The following is a 23,309-nucleotide window of genomic DNA, read 5'->3' as shown; positions in this document are numbered from 1 at the left end:
AAGTCGGGAAAGGAGAGGGGAGCTGGACCCTTAAGAATGGATTAATTTGTGTGATGAAGAATCTTTGGAAACTGTGGTTCACTTTCTGTGTGTTGTCCCTTATAAAAAAAGGACAAGCGAGACATTGCTCAGACTGGTGCTAAAGAAGCTGGCATATTCGCAACCCCTGATATGGGCCTAAAGTACAGGCTGCACAGTGGCAATTTCCGCATTTGCTATCTATATTATGTACCATAGGATGGACATGGTAACAATTCTTTTTTATTTTGGGTGGACTGTAAGGCACGTGAGAGCTAGGATCGAGTTATGCATCTATGCCTCTTTCGACATTTGTCAATTTTTTCCAATTTAGAAATATTTCTTATTCTTCCCCTTCACATAGTGGTGCTCTAAGCAATGATGTATGATATTCTGTATTGGATGATGACTGGCTTCTGAATGTGTCTTATATTTGTATTTTAATGAAATATATAATTAGAAGGAGCGTTAACTTTTATATCCATACCCAGATGACATTTCTCTCTGAAAGTATTTCTTTTTGCTTCCACATAATATGTTTTTGCAGCGTTTTGATTGTTTGTAATAACACGTAGTTGCTGCTGGAAATATATATTTGTGAATGACTATATATGCTCGACTTAGGCTGACTGAAAGCATATCATGTATAGGTGGCTAAATGTTGTTCCCCATTGCAGCGATAACTATACTATACTAAATGGTCAAATCAATTCTGCTTGAATTACACGCCAAGGTGCTTAATTGAATACAGCCGGTTTGCTCAGTTAGCAATGCACTCGCGGAGACATTATCCCAGTAAATTGCGAGCCATGAGATTCTCATGCATTTGATGCAGGTAGCTGGGGTGCAATGTTTTCTCCAGCTGCTCCATGCATCAGCTGCACATAGATCTCCCCTCGCATGGAATTTACATGCAAGCAGAGACCCTGGAATCCACATGGGATTCTACCTCCTATTGACACTTGCAAAAACCAAAAGGAAACCATGTATTTATTTATGTATTGAGCATTTGTTAGGCACCTATACAACAGAATTGTATTTCCAGGCGCCCCAAGGCTAAGTGGGTAGGGAAGAAGGGGAATTTATAACATTGGAAAAACAGGGAATCGTACCAAAATGTCGCACTCACAATTACGACGGCCGAAAATGCCGATGTTTTTATTTGCCCCCCTTACACCACATATACATGTGGGGGGTATAGAATATAATATTAATATGGGTTGGGGGCTGCGGGAGATCTCTGACGCATATATATGTGATGTAAAGGGGTTTAAAAAAAAGTCACCACTTTCGGCCCTACGCAATAATCACATTGATCCCAAAACAGTAAATATACATTTGCGGTCCTACTAGGGGCTGTGTCATTCGGACATGCAAGTGCAGTCAAGTGAAGAGAAGTGCTGGAGATAGGGACGGTAGGAGGGGGCAAGAAACGGACAATTGCTGGTTGGAACCCGGGATGGAAGTGCCAAGGGTAGTCAAGGAGGAGGCCTCAGGCTAAGTGCTCGGTATGACGAATCCCAAGGGTGGGATGCACAGCCACCAAGCTGGGGCCCGCAGGGGGCAGGACAGTGGGGGGACGGTGCTGGTGTCGACTGGGTGGAGGGCCTGGCATCCTGTGAGATTCATGAGGACCAGGCCACCAGTCTCAGCAGCAATGGGGTAGTTAGCAAGAATGGGAAAGAGGGAAAGAGGTAGAGAAGAGCAGAGTTTTGAGAAGTTACCAGAACTTATGGAAGTCTGGCTCAAGTCTGGAAGGGGCAAGGAGGCTGTTTTAAATGGAGGCACCTGCCGAAGAGAGAGACCTACCCCATTCTCTGCTTGGAAAAGCGTTTGACAATCATAGAGTTGGAATTAAAGATGTGGAGGGCTCTAGCAGGGGAGTATCTACGAAGGCAAAGTCGGAGATAGCGTGGTCCTAGGCCATCAGACAGTCTTGTGGATGATGCAGAGGTTCTTGAATTTGACCCTTGCAGTGATAGGGACCAGTGGAGAGATTTAAAGGCTGGAGAGATATAGTCCCTGGACTTGAGGCCAAGGATAAATCTTCCAGCCCTGTTCTGGATTAGCTGAAGAAGGTGTAGATAGAAGAGGGGGAGATTGATGAAGAGATAGTTGCAGTAATCCAGCCTTGAGAAGACCAGAGCTCTGGAGACATTGAGTTTCTGGAGGAAAGTGCCTCTTAGGAGGTGAAGCTGGAAGTGGTCCTTCTTGGCAAGGTCCAAGATGTGAGGGGTGAAGGAGAGAGCAGAGTCGAAGATAACTCCAAGGTTTTTGGCCTCCCAGGATGGTGCGGGACGCGGACCCGAGGAGTGGGGACTCATGCCAATGCCACCTTCCATGCACCAACATCGTTGGGAGCATTTCAAATTGGTTTAGGGATTGGGTGTCCTTTAGGCATGTAAGCAGTTGCAGGTGCCTATATTATACTGTATCTCTAAAACAATTAAAGTTGCATGGAGACGACTGCTTACACGCAAGTGTAAGTCTATGCGCTCCTTTCCTCATTGTTTTCTATTTTTGTAAAATGACCCCCTTAAGGAATTTAATTTATTTTAAGCCTGTGACCTTTGTGTGGCTGAATTTTTTAAAATTAAAATTGCTTTATGTTATGCTTTTCTGTTTCTAAATCTTTACTGAAAATACAAAGAAACACAAAATAAAGTTCTCCATGAACCAACCTGGATCCCCTACCCACCTCAGGACATCTACTGCTCTTTTATTCTTAAAAAACAAGGTTTTATCAATGTAATTGTTTTGCTAACATTTACATTCTTTTAAACACACTTCCTCATTCTGGAGATGGAGAAATTCCCTCCAACGCCCCAGTTTTGGAAATATGATATTTCGAGAAAAATAAAACTTTTCCCTTAAATAAATGATCTGCAAATCTTTGTTAGCATGTTGGCATTTCAATGACTTATTTTCTTTATTGGTACGTCATTTATAAAAATCTCCATGTTTGTCCATTTTAATTGTGCCATTATAGCTGTCGACATGTTCACATAATGCTGTTTTATTCACTTTTCACCATAGCAGTGCAGCATTATATGAATATGGAATTGTGTTGAGAAATGAAACAGAACATTTGAAAAACATGTGCATTTGTTTAAGAATAGACAATGTTAGCCGAGTTTACATTGATAATGTATATGAACGATGGAAAATAGTATGTTTCACTTGAGACCTTCCAAAATCTTCCATAGCAAAACATCAGACCAAAACAGTCCTTATCATTTCTCCCTTTTGGATAAATGGGTACTCTCCCTTACTGCTGTCCTTATCTTGACCACTCATGATACATAAATACATGTATACGTCAAGCGTGGCCTCATATCTCCAGATGATGGGGGAAATCAATATATACTGAGGCCCTGTCTCAATGCAACCAAGGAGATAGCAGAGATTCTGGTCTTTCTGTAGAAACTTGGCCTTGCCCCAATTATAGATAACAACAAGGCAGTTTGTTCAAATGTATGACTAATGATATTAGTGTATGGGTTTGGATCCTTAGAAGTGCGCTTTGACCACTAGATTTGAGAGTGATGGCGAGCTGCATCACCAGTTCCACACGCTCCACCCATAAAGACCTTGAAAAAAGGAACACAAATTGAGTTAGGTTTAGGTGATTCGCACTCTGCCTTCTTAAAGTTAGATTTACTGTTTTTTTTAGTATGAAATCAATTCAATATCCTCAAATTGGTCATCCAATAAGTGATTTATTCTCATGGAGTCAGCCAACACACGTGTTTGTTCAAATGTACCTTAGACAATGCCCCGATTCTTCTTAATTACTCAGAGCTGTACACTTCCTCATCCAGACATTCGAGTCACTTATTTTCACATATTTCTAAAGAAAACTGAATTCTTTGCAAATAGAACTGGACAAGAGCAGCTCTGAATTATCCTCTGACAACTCCCAGCATTAGCAGAGAGAACAGAAACATATGTCAGTTGACGGCAAACTGCATAAGGTTCTATGATTCCTTAGAAAAGAATCTGAAAACCCAAATGAGCACTACTGAAGAGAATTTAACATGTATGTATCCCATGTATTTACTTTCTCACTTGTCATGCCACTAAAGTACCTGCCATCTAATTGCACTATACTAGGTCAGGGTGAGTCGGCCGCGACACAGTTGCTATACTCACAAGAATCTTTCCTTACATACATGAAAACTGGCAAAAAATGAAGAAAACTCCCGGAGTCCTGTGCCAATTTTTGTAGGTCACTTGATTTAGGCTCAGGAGCTCAGGAGCCGACGTGTGCAATTGCAAAGGACTTAACGTGAAATGACCTATGAGATCAAACCCATGAGAATGAACAACAGACAAGAGGCCTTTTTGGCACTGGTATCAAACCAAATATGCTTCAGCCCTGATTTGAGAAAGGCTTTAAAGAGCCGAAACACATGTCATTAGGAAGGGCATGTTTGTGATTAGACCACAATTAAATTAAGTCACCTACAAACATTGGCGCAGGACTCCAGGAGTTTTCTTCATTTTTTGCTTGGCGGTTTTGGGCATTTCACCGGCAGACTCCAGTGAGCTGCGACACTGCCATAATTTAGAACTTCTGACATTAATGATACAATTAATAATTGGGAAGGCATTTTAAGGGTCGCCGACTAGACCAGCCGTAAGAAAAGCCATCCCTTTGAGAAATACATGAAAACTGGTCTCTCGCCAGAAGGCGGAGTGGCCATAATAAACCCTCTGCTTAATCCCGCTGAAAGTCCATAAAGGAACAGTGCAAGATCCAAGTACAGCAGGTGATCATAGTGGCCAGTGGGGAAATGTGGAAAATGACAAGAAGGAGTATTGCTTAAAGTAATGAAGATGTTTTAACTTCAAATTTGATTTCTTAAAATGTTTTGATTTCGGTTTTGTAGTGTCTCTAGCGACCCTTTCTTTCCCTTCCTTTGCATTTATGGTGGATTCCCCCCATGCCCCTCCTGGATTCCCTCCTCCATTATCCTTTAACGTACCCATCTCCCTGACCCTATTGTATTTTTTGGCACTTTCAAAAGTGGATGTCTTATTTGCACCTGGGGAATAGCACTCTGCCAAGCAGATGGCTGGGAGCGTCATTTGTTTTCATTGCTCTCCCCCAACTCCCTTCTTCAACCCTGGGTGGCTGCTTGGGCATCCCGCACGGACCACCCCCACTGAATTACCGACTTGTCTGGCGCTTTCTCCTCCTGCTTCCACCCTCACTGTCTGCGCCGCCCTGTCATAAAAATAGAAATGTCTATTTACTATAGCAAAGACATGCAATATGAACAGAGCATGTGAAACAGTGACCACTATAACAAATGGTATATACAAAACTAACAAACTGAGCCATAGTGTTCTGTGGGGGAGTATTTACTGCCAAATTGCAAACTAATAAACCAGGGAACCTGCGCTCAAATCCGAGTTTTAGATTTAGTCAAATTATGCAATCGTCTGCATTTCACTTTGTGTCTCTGTTTCTTACTATTTTTTGCTAGTTGCTAATATTGGAAAACCCTTCTAGCTTTCATTATTGAGTTATGCGAAAGTCTCCTCACTCATAGAGATCAAGACTTTTAAAAGGAACAATCTGAATACTGAAAGTGCCTGAACAAGGATTGCCAAACCTGAACCACCTGCCAGGCTCAGGCTGCTGCTGTTATGGGCTTAACAAAACATTGGCCCTCATTATTACTCTGGCGGTAGCCGTGTCGGTAAAAACGGTACGGCTGCCGCCGGAGTAATTTTTTTACTGGCAATCGGCAATTACCGGGGCATTACAGCCCCGGCAGACCCGGTAATTCCCTGTTGCCGGGTGCCGGTAAAACACTCCCTATTCCCATTTGAGTCCCATAGGATCCACAATCCTCACATTAAAATCACGAGGCTGTCTGAATGAGTACATATGGTTCAAGGTTAAAACACTTTAGTGTTAGAGTTGTGTTAGGGTTGTGTTATAACCTCCTAACAGAAAATAATTGTTATGACTGTTCTAGGTTTTGATAATGTGCTGTGTTCAATAAGACACATGCAATGTTAGTAGTGAATGAAGTGATCATTAGTTTAACAAAAGCTAGTTTACAATTTTAGTTCAATTAAATAATTTCTTTTTTAATTGCTCAATTTGTACAGAATAGAAACCCTTTTGTCTCTCAAAAATTCTTTCTTCCTAAGAAATGTTGCATTCAGATGAAAGCCAATAATGGCAGTAGCCGTGCCGGTATAACGGTGCAATTACCGGGTCATTAAGGCCCCGCCGGAACCGGTAAATGCCCATTTGCTGGTGCCGGAAAAAAAAGCTCCCCATTCCCATTGAGCCCAATAGGGAATGGGGATGTCGGATGCACCGGCACAATTTGTAGAGAATAGAAACCCTTTGTCTCTCATAATTTTTTTCTTCCTAAGAAATGTTGCATTCAGATGTAAGCTAATACCAGCAGGAGCCGTGCCGGTATAACGGTGCAATTCCCGGGTCATTAAGGCCCCGCCGGAACCGGTAAATGCCCATTTGCAGGTGCTGGAAAAAAAAGCTCCCCATTCCCATTTAGCCCAATAGGGAATGGGGATTTCGGATGCACCGGCAGCATTCAGAATGGTGCCCGTACATCCGACATGCTCTGCTCGAGGGTGCCTGTACGCCCGCCAGGTCAGACCTGGGCGGGAAGGCACCTGCAAGCAGAACTTGTAGTTTGCCGGTCCGGTAACAACGCTACCGGCAAGCTTACCAGTGCCATTGTTACTGGACCGGCAAACTTATAATGAGGCCCAATGATCTATTTCTGGTGTGAGCATCAAGGTACTGTTTAATTTGTCCTGCTAACTTTGATTGGTTGGCACGGCTGCTAGATTTATGCATTTCTTTCAGATGCACAAACATTCATAAGTCACAAAAAATACCAACAATAAACACAGTTGTAGACCCTCCACCCTGGTCCTCTGGTCCCTTTCATGGTCTACCATCCACAGACACTTGATTTGATTTGTCTGTTTTGATGAATTTATATAGCGCACTGAGCAGAATAAACTGCATGTAGTCACATATATTTCAGAAAATAAGCCACGGACTAAGATTAATGAACATCAGAAAATGGTCAGCCTATGACTACAAAATATATGTTTTCAAGACTTTCCTGAAAGCCACAGGAGAGATCAATGTTTAACCTCCATAAACACAGCGGGACAACAGAATCAACAGCAAATCCATATTAGCTGAATGAAGAGAACGAATCGGCTGTTGGTATAATATTTTATTAGATAAGTAAGCAAGAGCAGATCCATTGATCAACTTTAAAAAAAGTAAATCCTCTGGCTAACGGATAGCCAAAGAAGGGATAGCCGGAAGGCTGAAACTGAGGCTGTTTTAGGTAACTTAAATATTTGAATCTAAGTGCTGCGTTTTGAGCACTTTGTAGTCGGTGAAGCTGCTTTAAGTGTATACCGGCTTGCGTGAAAATTTGCATAATTCAGCCTAGAATTGCCAAGTGAGCCCACCACAGTAGAATCATTTGATGATGAAAGGAATGGAAGAACATGCCGGAGCAGGCATAAATTGGAGAACATAGATTGTACTATTGCTGCGACCTGTTGTTCGCACCCTAAATTCGATTTCCAAACACAGCCTAAATTCTTTGCCTTTGAAGAAAAGAACATAGGGAGACCAAATAGACAAGGAGGAGCAATCTGTGTGGAATCCCCAATAAGATGTTTAGGCCCGAACAGAATAATCTTATTTGGATTTATCTGGAGTTCATTTGTCTACAGAATCATTAACCCTCATATATGCATCCTCTTCACCTCCGGTAAGGACAACAGCCCCTCAGTGCGATGGCGACTTCTCTGCAGCAGAAATATAGTGACAATACATTTCTCTGAATATCTAACTGGTCCCCACCTAAGGGGATGCCTCTATCACTGCTGCTCTCATTCTACTTTTGAACATAAACATAGCATAGACTTTACCCACCTCTTCAAGGTATCTGTGCTTTTTCTCTGGGCACCTTCTGACACCAGCAATTATGGTGGCTCTAGCAAACAAGCACCTGGCAACGCAACCCTCACCCACAGACAGAGAGCGTGAGACAGAAACGTAGAGTGACATAGAGAGAGAGAGACTGAGAGATAAGGAGAGAGAGTGAGAACGAGCGGGAGAACTAGATTGATGTATGATACATCCGGTATAGCTAGTTATACTGCAATTCACTTTGCTGTGCACCCGTGACACGCAATTACATAGCTGTAATTCCAACGTTTATTTATAAATGGCACCATAGGAGAACTGTATCATACAGATCACATTTTTCATTGTTCTTTCTATAGTTAGGTAATAATTTAAACATCTCAATAGAAAAAAGGATAGCCAACTCAGTTTTTGAAAGACACTCTGAGATCCAAATGTTGAATTGAAATGTACAACTGTATGTCTATTTGTAAAAGTGTATACAATTATAAATGTGTTCACGTATTTCACTAAAGCCATCCTTGTTGTGTTGCAGGGTCCATGGATATTGACTCGCGAGCGGTATGCATCTAGGCACATTCTACTGGAAAGCGTCACTGGTGATTCTAGTGCTTTGTTATTTAATTGATGCAGGTATGGTGGCGAAGGTCTTTTTTTAATCTACATAAGCATGGCCATTATGACATGTGTCTCAGAACGGCAGATTACATTGTGTGTAGATCAGCATTCCATAATTTGGGAACACTGGAGTTTATAAAGATGAACTAGGAGCATGTTAGGTCATTTTTTCGGTGGTCTTGTGGAAAGCTCCTGGGCAATAAGTGATGCTTTGGGAGCTTCATTGGCAAATATAACACGGTTTGAAATCACTTTGCAAGTTCTCATTTCAAAACACAACATATCCCTACATTGAAATGAAGGGTACCATTTCAGCAAACTAAGCAGCTTTCAGAGTGTCAAAACTTTTCATGAAAAGTCTAGCAACAATATAAATGATCCGCTTGTATTGTCTTGGCATTGGCTGGCTCCATTTTACACTTTACGAGGCTAACCTTCTTTATACCCATTTATAAAATGTGGATACATGCCTTAATGGTCATACTTACATACATACATGCATAACGTAAACTCATGAGGACCTTTTTTGGATACATGTGTTCAGTCTGAGGCTGTCAGTAAAGCAGGATTGCACAATTCAGAATCAGAATCAAATTTTGAGTTTGAGTTCAGGTTGAATTTATGGTTCTTGCAAAAGCCCATTAAAACCACACAATAAAATGCAATTTACTACATTAAATAGCACATCATACAAAAAACAAAACACTATATGGCTGTCCCTTTCCTTCGAATGTTAAAGGTTATTCACCAAAAAGTGCACATCTATTCCTTCTAACGCAGTCACGTATAGGGCATAAGACACACTTCGAATTTACTTTTACAGTTAAAAAAACACCATCCATGGTATCAAAAATACGTTCATTGACTGCTAACCTTATTTGTTTCTGCAATAGCAATATGCTTTGGGTGACAGGCTTACAAACCATTATGCCTTCATTTTTACTCCAGACGCCAAGATTCTGTCTAATCCAAACTCTTCTGAGGGCATCATACAGGCAGACATCACAAGCGCTCTAAATCCTGGCCCCGCTAGCTCCAGAATGCCTGCCTGATTGATTTCCACAATTTCTATTTACGAGTAAGACATCTGGGACAAGACCCCAAGGTGAAGCTTCTATTATAAAATCTTGGCAGATAACGGCTCAACTTCATTCAAGTAACCCGCAAACGCAGAGGAGGTTTGTGTGTAAAAATATCCCACTGCCAAAACACTTCCTCAGCAGCTTTTTAAAATATCTTGATTCACCCAACTGACTAGTGTATTCCTGGCTTCAATAATAGTTTGATTCCTTATGTAAAAAGGTTTTCATCAAGGCAGGGATAGAGCCCGTTGGATATTTTAGTCATCAGTAAGAGCCTCTCTTTATATGGTGAGAAAGAAGCAACACCGGCCATTCAACCCCAAAAATAGGCTTTATCTGAGCTACATAACCAATAACCAAAATCTCAAATTTCATATGTAGCGCTGCAATGGGAATAGACTTGGGCAGGGTAATAGGTGCTTTAAGAACACATTCTCAACAATGCCCCCATAGTTCAGTGCCAAAGGGCGTTGCAGATTTTGCTTGTGCTCTATGGACCTACAAAGGGAGTGACACTTCACATCTACAAAAAGCATTTTAAGAATCTAATGGTAGCAGCACTGCTATAATTTAACAAATGGTCACTCTCTGTACTCTGGCTCCTCATGGGTCATAATGACTGAGGTGCAGCCCGTGGCACTCAAACATTTTAATGATTGCAATTTTTTAACCCTGAAGATAGAAATGCACCCTTAAGGTAAGGGTCTCCAACCATTTGGCTCTCCAGATGTTTTGGACACCAACTCCCATCAGCCCAAACAAGTATAGTCAATGGTGAAGGTTCATGGGTTTTGTAATCCAAAACATCTGGAGAGCCACAGGTCACAGACCCCTGCATGAAAGTATCAGTATCCTGACAGGCCATTCATTGGGCCGGTTCATAGTCATTTTTTCGAAAACAAAAATGTCGAAAGTCCTTTTTTCGAGAAAAAAAATATTGAAAAAAAAAGTCGAATTTCTTTTTCAATATATTTTTTTTTTACCCCTTTTTTTTATTCCCGGACCCCAAAATAAATATATAATAAAAAACAAGAATTCGAATTTTTTTTCGATATAATTTTTTCGACATTATTGTCTTTCGACATTTTTTGTTCTCGAAAAAATGACTGCACACCGATTGGGCCTTTTCAACGTTATTGGTTAAATCCTTTATAATGCAGATTTTGTTGATTTTGTTTAATACCTTTGTAGGTTCATCAGGGTTCTGGACCCTAAAGACACAGCATCTACCAACAATAGCATACCTTATATGTTCACATTGAACCGAGGTGCATTAGAGATAATTATTTCTGTACATATTCTATTAGTAAACAGGTGGAATAACAGCAGACTATCACAAACCTCTGCACGACTCCCCTATCGATTGCATAGGGCCTTGTTGTTTCACCACCTTGCTCCAATTTAACAGCGGAAAAGTGGTCGTTATAAAATGCAATCATTGCATGGAATGATGAAGAACAAACAATCAATTTGTCCAAAGTGCTCCACAATCGAGGCCTCTGGACACAATCGAAAAGAGATTGCAGGTAAACAAAAAGAATGTATGGAGCCTCTGCACAACAACCCAAACATTCGGACCAACAGTCTAAAAGCCAGCTCTAGCTGTGCTATAGCCAGCCTGCAGATGAGATAAGATACCATGACCAGTTACCCAAGAGTCCAGCGGATTCAAAACGATTTTCCCATATTTGCTTTTTAGAGAGTCAATAAGGGAAATAGGACGATAATTTGTTGGATCTCCTTGACTACTTCACATGACTATTGGGCCAATCTTGGCCCTGCGTCAGAAAAGCAGGGTTTCCATTGAAAAATGCAGTTAGAAATGGAACCCAGACCAGTGGCTGTGATTTGGAAATGTCTGTTGGCAATTTATCAGGACATGGAGCCTTCTCTTCCTCGTAGGCATCTAACAAATGGAACATTAGTTACTACTTGTCTTCCCAGTTCAGATGCAGAACAGTCAAGGAATACAATTGGGTTCCTATTAAATAGCAGTTTGGAGAATTGTTTGTAAGGATGCTGCAGTGATGTCCCATATTGTGTTACATCTTGTGAATCCTTCCATCGGTACCCAGGTAGTTTGGCAGAGTCTTACCGTCTACAGCCTGCCTGCTGACCCTTCTGCTAGCCTTCCTGCTTTCTGCTGTGGCATTCTATTCCAAAGATGTCTGGCGCGCTGTCATTTGGTGGCATCAACCGACTTCCCCCGCATACTGCTCAGCCTTGTTTGGAAACTCTGCTGATATCACCTGCTGCCAATGGATACAAAAATATCCCCAATGTATAATTCCTGCTTTCAGATTGTGCCCAACCATTCAATTAGGTCTTAGAATGTGTTAAGAAACTTTAAAAAAGAAACACTTGTAAATCCCCCTGACAGACATATGGTGGATAGCTACACCAATCCCCATAATAGTCTGAACATCAAGGGCATGTTGTTCGATAGACCACTGGAGAACTACACTAACAACCTACTCCACCATTGAGCGGTCCATTCAAAAATGAAGGGTGTCACAGATCTAGTGATTTACACCCACTGACAAGTCGACTTACAATAAATATGTATGACAATCACATGATTATTCTGCAAGACACTTGTAAACAGCTCCTTGCCTTCAACAATATACTACCTAAGCTATTAAAAGCCAGATTACTCCTATGAATTTGGGTTAAGACAGCATTAGCCCATGGCAAACAAACCATTTTAGCACTTAGCAAGCCATGCCCACCTGGTGCCTTCCTGGTTGCTGCTCTTTTCCCCTACTGAAGGAGCCCTCCAGCCTCTTTTACTTTGCAGATGCGGAGCAGGTGCAAGCTGATCTAGGTCACCTGGCCTAAGCCCCACCCACCTGGTGGCTTCCTGGTTGCCGCTCTTTTTCCATACTGAAGGAGCCCTCCAGCCTCTTTTCCTTTGCAAATGGGGAGCAGGTGCAAGTGGATCTAGGTCACTTGGCATAAGCCCTCACCCACTTATTGCCTTCCTGGTTGCTGCTCTTTTTCCCCACTTAGCAAGCCCCGCCCACCTGCTGCCTTCCTGGCTGTCGCTCTTTTCCCCTACTGAAGGAGCCCTCCAGCCTCTTTTCTTTTGCCGATGGGGAGAAGGTGCAAGTGGATCTAGGTCACCAGGCCTAAACCCCGCCCACCTGGGGCCTTCCTGGTTGCTGCTCTTTTTCCCTACTTTAGGAGCCCTCCAGCCTCGTTTCCTTTGCAGATGGGGAGCAGGTGCAAGTGAATCTAGGTCACCTGGCCTAAGCCCCGGCCACCTGGTGCCTTCCTGGTTGCTGCTCTTTTTTCCCCACTTAGCAAGCCCCGCCCACCTGGTGCCTTCCTGGTTGCCGCTATTCTTCCCTATTCAAAGAGTCCTCCAGCCTAAGCTATTAAAAGCCAGATTACTCCTATGAATTTGGGTTAAGACAGCTTTAGCCCATGGCAAACAAACCATTTTAGCACTTAGCAAGCCATGCCCACCTGGTGCCTTCCTGGTTGCTGCTCTTTTCCCCTACTGAAGGAGCCCTCCAGCCTCTTTCCTTTTGCCGATGGGGAGAAGGTGCAAGTGGATCTAGGTCACCTGGCCTAAGCCCCGCCCACCTGGGGCCTTCCTGGTTGCTGCTTTTTTACCCACTTAGCAAGCCCCGCCCCCATTGGTGCCTTCCTGGTTGCCGCACTTTTCCCCTACTTAAGGAGCCCTCCAGCCTCTTTTCCTTTGCAGATGGGGAGCAGGTGCAAGTGGATTTAGGTCACCTGGCCTAAGCCCCGCCCACCTGGTGCCTTCCTGGTTGCTGCTCTTTTTCCCTACTTAAGGAGCCCTCCAGCCTCTTTTCCTTTGCATATGGGGAGCAGGTGCAAGTGGATGTAGGTCACCTGGCCTAAGCCCCGCCCACCTGGTGCCTTCCTGGTTGCTGCTCTTTTTCCCTATTCAAAGAGTCCTCCAGCCTCTTTTCCTTTGCAGATGGGGAGCAGGTGCAAGTGGATCTAGATCACCTGGCCTAAGCCCAGACCACCTGGTGCCTTCCTGGTTGCCGTTTTTTTCCCCACTTAGCAAGCCCCGCCCACCTGGTGCCTTCCTGGTTGCCACTTTCTTTCCCCACTTTGCAAGAACCGCCCACCTAGTGCCTTCCTGGTTGCTGCTGTTTTCCCGTACTGAAGGAGCCCTAGGAGCCCTACAGCCTCTTTTCCTTTGCAGATGGGGAGCAGGTGCAAGTGAATATAGGTCACCTGACCTAAGCCCCGCCCACCTGGTGTCTTCCTGGTTGCTGCTCTTTTTACACACTTAGCAAGCCCCGCCCCCATTGGTGCCTTCCTGGTTGCCACTCTTTTCCCCTACTTAAGGAGCCCTATAGCCTCTTTTCCTTTGCAGATGCGGAGTAGGTGCAAGCTGATCTCGGTCACCTGGCCTAAGCCCCGCCCACCTGGTGGCTTCCTGGTTGCCGATCTTTTTCCATACTGAAGGAGCCCTCCAGCCTCTTTTCCTTTGCAAATGGGGAGCAGGTGCAAGTGGATCTAGGTCACCTGGCCTAAGCCCCGCCCGCCTGGTGGCTTCCTGGTTGCTGCTCTTTTTCCATACTGAAGGAGCCCTCCAGCCTCTTTTCCTTTGCAAATGGGGAGCAGGTGCAAGTGGATCTAGGTCACCTCGCCTAAGCCCTCACCCACTTATTGCCTACCTGGTTGCTGCTCTTTTTCCCCACTTAGCAAGCCCCGCCCACCTGCTGCCTTCCTGGTTGCGGCTCTTTTTCCCTACTGAAGGAGCCCTCCAGCCTCTTTTCTTTTGCCGAAGGGGAGAAGGTGCAAGTGGATCTAGGTCACCTGGCCTAAGCCCCGCCTACCTGGTGCCTTCCTGGTTGCTGCTCTTTTTCCCCACTTAGCAAGCCACACCCACTTGGTTCCTTCCTGGTTGCCGCTCTTTTTCCCTACTTAAGGAGCCCTCCAGCCTCTTTTCCCTTGCAGATGGGGACCAGGTGCATGTGGATGTAGGACACCAGGCCTAACCACCACCCACATTCTTAGCCCTGCCTCTTCCTTCCTGCTCTTAACTCTTAGATCAAGGGCGTCTCTCACCCGGGCGTCCAAAGCAAAGGGCAGTCAAAGAAAAGGGAAATTCCTGTTTGGACCTGTTTGAACCAGGAGGACCCAGGGCCCGAACCTCTGCTTAGACAGCAGGTATTTTCCCTTGCTCTCTCCCTTGCCTTGAAGCGCTTTGAAACACATATGTGTATAGGCGCTATACAAATAAACTATCAATAAACTATTTTAATATCAATATCAATCAAATTTACCCTGCAGAGAAGTCTTAATTAAATTATTCTTTCCACAGGAAAGTTCCAAATACCCTTAAAGAAGCCAGTAACCCCAGAATAACTCGCTAGTTATCACCTTACCTTAGAAACTGTAATCTCTCTCAGCATCTCAATTCTCTTAGGTACCCTGACAGATCATGTTGTAAACCTTGGATTTTGAAATGTGTGATCAGCCAATGAGAATGACAGCAACATTAAGAACTTGTAGAATTTGACATAGACATATTAGGAATATCAAAAACATGCTTTTGAAATAAATACATGGACATATAAACATTCACCTTCCGCCAGGTTACATAATTCTTACCAACCATCGTACCTTCAAAAGGGGAGGTGGAGCTTCACTAATGTGTCCTGACTACCTCCAAATGCTCACACAACAGCAATATTCAACGAGGCTTTGAGAGCTTACTATGCAAAAACTGTCTATTGACTGTAACATGACTATGATAATGCTTGTTGTATACATGCCCACAGTTTTCCGCACCCTCTTTCTGGAGGAGTGGATTGACCTCAGGAATAACCCACATTCCTCCACTAGTAAGATCTTCATATTGGGGGATCTGAGTCTATGACTGGAGAAACAACAACAGACAGGCCCTGGATTTTCTGAACCAGATTTCCAATTTGGGTTTTCTAATCGAGGTTATCATTACCGTCCACATTGTGGAACAGGTGTTGGATGTCATTTTATCAAAACTCACCAGTGTTGCATACCAACTGGAATTTGGTGCACTCAGTCCATTAATACTGTAAAAAACTGAAACTGTTGAAAGTTGTGAAACATAATATTGAACATGCATAAAATGAAGGACAATGGCCCATACAGTACAAATGGTTTACAACCCAAGCAGATATTCGTGATCCCTTAAGTCACCTGAACAGCTGTACTCCCCCACCAAATCTTTAGTTGCTTTGTAAAAATGTTGGTTGGAAATGAATCACAGGATGGGAGGTAGAATTACCATTACCGCCACTTGGTCTGGCTTAATTACCACCAGATTACAAGTGATAGTATGGCAGTGCTAGTCCCTATCCAAGAAGGCCATATGGCTCCATGGGGATTTCATCAGAATTACCGCCAGCGGTTATTCTGCCGATTTTACCAATTTTTCCCAGACGTTTTTCCTCCTACTAATGCAGCAGTAATGTAGTGGTAATGGAGTTACCACAGTTCATTCCTGCACCGTGGTACTTGTAATGAGGCCCATTGGGCTTTGAAGACTGCAAATCCTTTCTGGGACGTGCAGCTGCACTTTAAGATGAGAGAAATGGTCCCGCTGTAGGGTCTTTGTCTTGTGAGTTAGGCATACAAGCTTCAACGTGATCCACTGATAGAGTGATAGAGAGATGTGTCAGTACAGCGTTTCCCAACTTCTCATGGGGAATCCCAAGTGCTTGTACTAGAGGGCGAAGACCCGATGATGGAATATAGGACAGCATTAATATGTCTGATGTATGGAGAAAGGTGAAATAATAACTAAAACACCAAAAATAAAAACATATATTTTGGTGTTTTGGTTATTATTTCACCTTTTACCATAAATCAGACATATTAGAACATTGACATGCACACATTCAATCTAAACAAATAGCTTATAATTAATCAACTCTAGTTCACAGAAGGCATTCCCAAACAGTTTGTTAAAACAATCTCCATTCTTTGTTAAACTGTAATGCCTTATCAAAGGTTAAAACAATGACCAATAGAGCTACAAGCTCTTTTTTTTTTAAATCAATGATGACACCACTCTCCCTTAAGTGTGGAGTGCAGTTTATACGTTGATCCACAAAGCTGCATATGCACGTTTTAAAAATGTTAACACATGGCTCCTTGAAGTGTGGAGTGCCTTTAAAATAGAAATTGGAGAAAGTGCTTCATGTCTACTTACCAACCCTCCTGGAGGCCACTGCTAATTCTCCTCCACTTCCTTTAAGGGGACCTTGAACAAGATTAGGAAAATGTCCTTTAGATAGGCAAATAAGGCTAGAGACAATGCCAAGTGCCAGGCTGGCATCATTCTTGACCATAAAGCCTCTGAGCAGACTGCATTTGGGAAATGAATACATTTTGCAAAAAAACAAGTGGTTTTTGTCCCTCCGTCCTGGACATTCTGTGATAAAGTGGCGTAGAGTTTCTATGCTATTAACTTTACATAATCTACATGTCGGCTCTCCTCGTGGGATGCACAGGCTGCAACTTCCATGGTATGTAGCACATTGTAGCGGAACCTCAATCCTGCCTCGGCTTATGGAATGTTTTTCGCTTAACTCTTGGGAGATTGAAGGCCGGAGAAAGCCTCCACATAGGTTTTGAGTAATGCTAGGTTCATAAGAGTATCCCCATTTGTTATATGTTCTTGTTCCTTCAATTTCTTTTTTATGTACCCAGGATTTTCCATTAGCACTCATTTCTCTGAGTGCAGGCACTGCAGTAAATCCTTGCCGGCTTTAACAAATACAATCACCAGGACTACACTGTTTCTTTCTAGGGATTTGTTTAAAACAGAGAAGAGCGTTAGGCTCCCCAGAAAAATCTTCCCATATACATTTTGTTTATTCCATAATACTGAGCCCCTGCCTGTCTATTTGTACCTCGCACTGACCCTGACTCCCCCAGCACTTGTGGCCTGTATCTGTAACCCTACACCACCCTCTCCTTGCACTTACAAGCCACCCGTTGGCTGTCTTTTCTGATTACCTGCACTGAGCCACCCGCTGGATGCACTTTTTGAATACCTGCACTTCTCCATTCCCCCTGCCCCCCTTTGCACTTCTCCCCTTCCCTGCGCTTGTGCGATCTGAATTACACAAGGTCTGTTAAGATTGTTGTTTTGTCCTCCCCTTCCTTGTCGCGACTAGAAACACTTGTGTACAGGCGCGTTATAAATGCCATATCAAGTATCAAATCATATCATATCATAAGAAAAACCTCCCCAGCAGAATAACATTTGCTTCTCACGTATGCATGGTTTACACTCAACATCCCTTGATTATAAAGCGTCTTATCTGGATAGGAGTTCTGAGCAAAACGGTGGTCAGTCAAAATCTCGAAAACAAAATCTCGAATGACAAAAAGCACGAAACAAAAATCTCGAAAAAAAAAATATCGAATTTTTTATTTATTTATTTATATATGTTTTTGGGGTCAGGTAAGTAAAAAAAAGGGGTAAAATAAAAAAAACAAATGAAAAAAAGGGGGGTTGGGGAGGAACCCCCCCCATTTTGAAAAAAAACGCATTGAAAAAAAAATTCGATATTTTTTTTTTCGAGATTTTAAATTCGTGCTTTTTTTTCGAGATTTTGTTTTCGAGATTTTGACTATAAACCGAGCAAAACATCACCACACATAATGTTCATATATCTCCTGTTTCTGATAAACAGTATTCCAACATCTAAAATCATATTGCCCCTGAGAAGCTTAGAAAATATACAGACAACAATTTCCATAACCGCTGGGGGACTGAGATGAAAAAGAACAAAGAGTCAATGTGGAGGAAATGTGACTTTGAGTGTGAAGTGTAGTCTAGTTGTCCCGGGCTAAATTAGCTGTGTGGTACATTTAAAACTGAATGTTACCTACAGCTGGAGGATCAAGGAGGAAGCCAGGAAAAAGGCAGTCGAGCAGGTGGATCAGGAAGCGAGAACAGGAACAGAGGCAGTCCCAAGTAGAGGAGACACAGAGAGAGCGGTGAACGTTTGCCTGCACCTGGATGGTGGCATTCTGAACTGGACAGGAGAGACGGTGGTACTCAATTGGAATGGGGAGTTTCTTTTTTCGGCGGCAGCTTGCCGTTTTTACCGGCAATGCTACCGCCAGAGACATAATGAGGCCCATTGTGAGAGGAAGGCAAACATGGTACAGTTCCCCGGACATGAGATGTCAGTTGGGGAAAACCTAGAACCAGCATTGCCATAAGTCAAGAGATATTGTGAGAGAAAGGCAAACATGGTACATTTCCTGTGACATGAAATGTTAGTTGGGGGGATGCCTGGAACCAGCATTGCCATAAGCCAAGAGACATTGTGAGAGATAGAAAGTAAACAATTATGCAGTTCTCCTCACCTGAGATGTCAGCTGTCGGAAATCTGGAACAAGCATTGCCAAGAGAGATTGAAAGAAAGGTTGAAAGACAGAGCTTAAACAACACCTCATATATGAGATATCTGCATGGGAGAAATTGGTGCAAGTAAACATTGAAGTCAACAGGTGGTGTTATTGAAGAAATGTGATTGTGCAATAACTAATTGGGAAGAAGTTTGCAGGAAGACCTGATAAAAGTATCAGGTGAGGATCCTGTTTGGAAAGAACCCTGGCAAGAGACTATACCAGGAAATCTGTGTGAATCAAGAGGAGGATATCCCTGACAGGGGAGTAAACAGGATATCAAGAGGTTTTCAATTTTTGCAGCTAAAGAGATATTCCTGGCAGGAGAGTAAATCAGGATATCAAAGGATTGAGTTGAGAAAACTATTCTATCAAAGAGACATTTGGTTTTGACATTCTGAAAAAACTGTTCCATGAGAGATTGGGTTTAGCTATTTTGAGAAAAGTGTTCCATGAAAGAGACATTTTGTTTTGTCATCCTGAGAAATGTGTTCTATGAAGGAGACATTTGGTTTTGCCACCTTAAGCAAAGTGTTCTGTGGAAAGGATGTGTGTTTCGTTCTTCTGAAAACAGCATTCTATGGATGAGACATTCCCGTTTTGCTAATCCAAGGAAGACATTTTCTTTTTGGGTAAAGAGACATTTTCTCATTTGGATAGAACATTGTTGGAACACCAGGCATTCAATAGGCATCATGGATTGGTTCAGGGGAAGGGAACCAACTTCTGAACCTAAGGATTGCTTTATTGGAATCACTTATTTGAAATGTCATACTCTTTATTTTGTACAGTTGGAACCAGAGACATTTACCCTACACATATTTTGTACAAGTTAGTGTGAAGGTCAGATATAGTTTAGACACAAGGCCAGCTTGCTTTGGCTTTAGTTTTGTAGGCAGGGACATTCTGATTAGGATATAGTCAGATAGGCCTTTATCCCACCCTTTTTTCTTTAATAACCATGGAGAATGTAAAGAACCCTACAACTTTGTCCCCGTCTCTAATTTCTGACCCTTCACAGCTCTCATTCTTTATGCTTAGAGAAGTGGAAGAAGGGGTGTGGGGGTAACCCTGGGAATCTACATGTATTGCATTCCCATTGAATGTTCTTTTTTACTCCCTCTATGTATGTTATGACACAGACAGACCACCTCAGGCCCTTCACCCAGGGATTTGGCACAACTTGTGCCAACTAACTTTTCACGGCAGTGCTAAATCCAAGGAGGATTGTTTGTTTATTGTGGGTTCTGTGATGTTTTTGTGGAGAATCGTGACCCGACATCTTCATAGGTTTTTACATCGGATAGAGGTACCTCTGGGTGAATCTTGACCTCATCCTTACTCCACCATCCTTATAAAAACATGTAATTGAAGACCAGTCTTCCTGTTTGTGCAGAGACGTTTGCCCTTGCATAATGGTTAATTCTATGCAGTAATAAATCCCCAAACACATGCCACTTGCCTCATTGCCATCTACTCTTGAAAAATGACACTGTGGCACTCAAAGAATAGGGTATTCCATGGTAGGTGAATTGATTGATAAACTCATCCCCTGCCCAATACCCAACATCACCCCTGAAACAAAGACCTAATTTGCTAAATCAGACACCTTCATGAGATGCCCTGCCACCATCATCAGTGAGTCTTGACAATACCTTAAGGCCTTGTTACCACATTCTGTTGCTGTCTTTCCTGGTTTCCGGAGAAAAGTGGTACTTTATCATCTAAATCAATTATTGGAAGTAACTTGAATGAGAAGGCCGGTCTGAAAGCATCTGAACACTACCTTCTTAGAGACTTTGCTTCTTCAGACAAAATTCAATATATTGCAAAACATGCAGAGTGACAATTACTTTAGGGGAAGGAGATGATTTCCTTTCCTTTCCTTTCCTTTCCTTTCCTTTCCTTTCCTTTCCTTTCCTTTCCTTTCCTTCCTTTCCTTTCCTTGCCTTTCCTCCTTAATCTTCCTGATTCCAATGGCTAATTTCTTTTTTTTCTTTTTTTTATTTGATATGGATGATAAAATCATCCTTTCAAATATACAGGTAAATAATACAAAACATTTAACAATTTTTCAATTTTTCAATTTTTCAATACAATTTAGGAGCGTTTCATTTAAAAGTAAAGCAATGGCTAATTTGTTCCATTCAGTCAGAGCTTTTCTAACTTAGCCATTACTGCGCCCCAATATCCCAACTGTCATCTCGCTTCGCCTGTGCATGTTTTGTGGCCAATCCTTAACCTGCATTTCTGGAATTCTATGGTGCGCCTGAACATTCCAAACCTACCCCTTTCAATGAACCATTTCATTTAAGTTCAGTTTCCATTCATTAGTATGAATATGCATATATTTTCTTTACAGCACTTGCCAGCCTTTGCTTCTTTTGTAGATTAGACCGGACTGTTAGGTAAGAGATGCTGTAGTGAGCTTTTAGTTACACTCTAGCTATGTAAAGTTGTTTGTCAAGCCTCAGTTTTCCAGGCGACTTGCTGTAGTCCACACTAGCCAAGTGAACGTCTATAACCTCAGAAGGTAATGTAATGTACTGTGGTCACCTCGAGTGCTAAACATTGGCTCTGCTGTACATGGGTGGGATGCCACCTACACTCTTTGGATTCTACCAAGGGCTTCTCACCCAAGTCTGACCTTTGATTCCATGTGACCATGATAGATTTGTGTACATAAGATTGATATAACATAATAATATGGACAGAGAGACGATTTAGGAAGGAGAATTGAGTAAGATAAGATGAGCTAACAGGGGATGTTCCCGGAGGCATAGGCATGCAAATAGCTTTGTGCAGAGAGAGACAGACTGCAGAACATGCTTAGCAACCGGAATAACATTAATTTGACTGTTTAGTAAAGTTTATTTTGAGTGAGTCTTTCCATGCCAATTGACATTTTACGCATGAATCGTTGGTTCTGGTACATGTTTTATTATAATGGGAACTCACTACTTCATTACCATTTTGCTATTACTAACTATGCACAATGCTTATGGGAGGACACACATTTACTTGCAAATGTGGGCAAGCTCTTATGAACTCTTAATGGGCAACCCACAACACAAATAAACCTTTACTGACAAGAGGAAGAATGTCAGTGCCAAAGGGCAGCGCAGGGTTATTTGAAAACCTAAATACCTCTCTAAGGCTCTTTATTAGGTATTATCACTATACCTATATCTCATAAACCTCACTCATTCCACACCATGGTTGTAAAATGCCCTCTGGCATGGGGTGTAGACGCTGGCTCACAGGGTGCAATGAATATTAAGTCACATGGCAAATGTGGGGCTCAACCATTATAGCCTAGAGGCTACAAGTTAAAATCTCCCCACTAGGTTACCAAGGAGAGACCATAACTGGGTTGTTATGCAAACATAAAAAGATACTAGAGTGCTGCTTCACATTGACATTTCTATACCTGACCATTGGCACCAAGTAATAGCTACATGGTTATAGGATAGAGTGGCGGGCAGATACACTGGATACCAATTTTACAGTGGTTGTGTGACAGCAAGGGGGTTTTCCAGAAGAAACCTTGTTATAAGTATATGGACGCTTCTAATAGTAGGGTTAATGGAATGTTTAAAGTTTGTCACACAAACCATAACTTAGATCAGGCATCACATTCAATATAGGTATCCTGAACACATACTTTAGGGATTATTTTTTGTTAGGAGGGTGGGTAACATAGCCCAGAACCCATGCCAGGCACAGTGCTCCTATGATATTTGGCTTGTCACTGGATCAACTAGTTCGATCAGAACTCTCCCTAATAAACAAGAGCAGTATGAATTCTCAAGTCTGCACTGTGACTCTACCTGCTCTCTAACCGTATAATGAACTGCTCTTGGAACTGCACCAGTGGCAGCCCCCGCTGCAGGTCTCTGAGGACCAGGACTTAGTGTACCCCTAGTTCTTCAAGTAACATCTGACCTCAATGGATGCAGGGATTTCAGTACCAACATTGGTGCAATGAGAAGTCTTTCCGAGGATATGATGAGAAGAAACGAGGATTGGGGATTCCCTTCATCTTTTAAATCTATCCAAAGGCAGAGAGCAAACAACTAATTCTGCAAGTGAGAAGAAGGCCATGATTGTATCGTGCAACTACTTTGAGAGCTCCAATGTCTGCAGTCCAACATTCAACACCAGGAGGCAGATACAGCAACTGATTTGATTACATCCTCGTGGGGTCCCACTGGCGAGCCTCATTTAATAGCCATGTG

At 42.6% G+C, this 23,309-nt stretch overlaps 1 protein-coding gene across 1 annotated transcript in view; it reads left to right on the top strand.

Annotated features, from left to right (window-relative positions):
* Positions 1–23,309, top strand: part of IL23R (interleukin 23 receptor) — a 777,663-nt gene that overhangs the window by 15,608 nt on the left and 738,746 nt on the right. The window contains exon 2 of the mRNA XM_069641944.1: positions 8,505–8,602. Within this exon, the coding sequence (XP_069498045.1) occupies positions 8,533–8,602 (70 nt within the window). The 5' untranslated portion in view covers positions 8,505–8,532. The remainder of the gene's footprint in view (positions 1–8,504; positions 8,603–23,309) is intronic.

Source organism: Ambystoma mexicanum, chromosome 1q, assembly GCF_040938575.1.
Source record: "Ambystoma mexicanum isolate Mex_15411 chromosome 1q, UKY_AmexF1_1, whole genome shotgun sequence".
NCBI classification, from domain to species: Eukaryota; Metazoa; Chordata; class Amphibia; order Caudata; family Ambystomatidae; genus Ambystoma; species Ambystoma mexicanum.
Note: the sequence above shows the minus strand (reverse complement) of the source record. Positions and strands in the feature narration are given on the sequence as shown.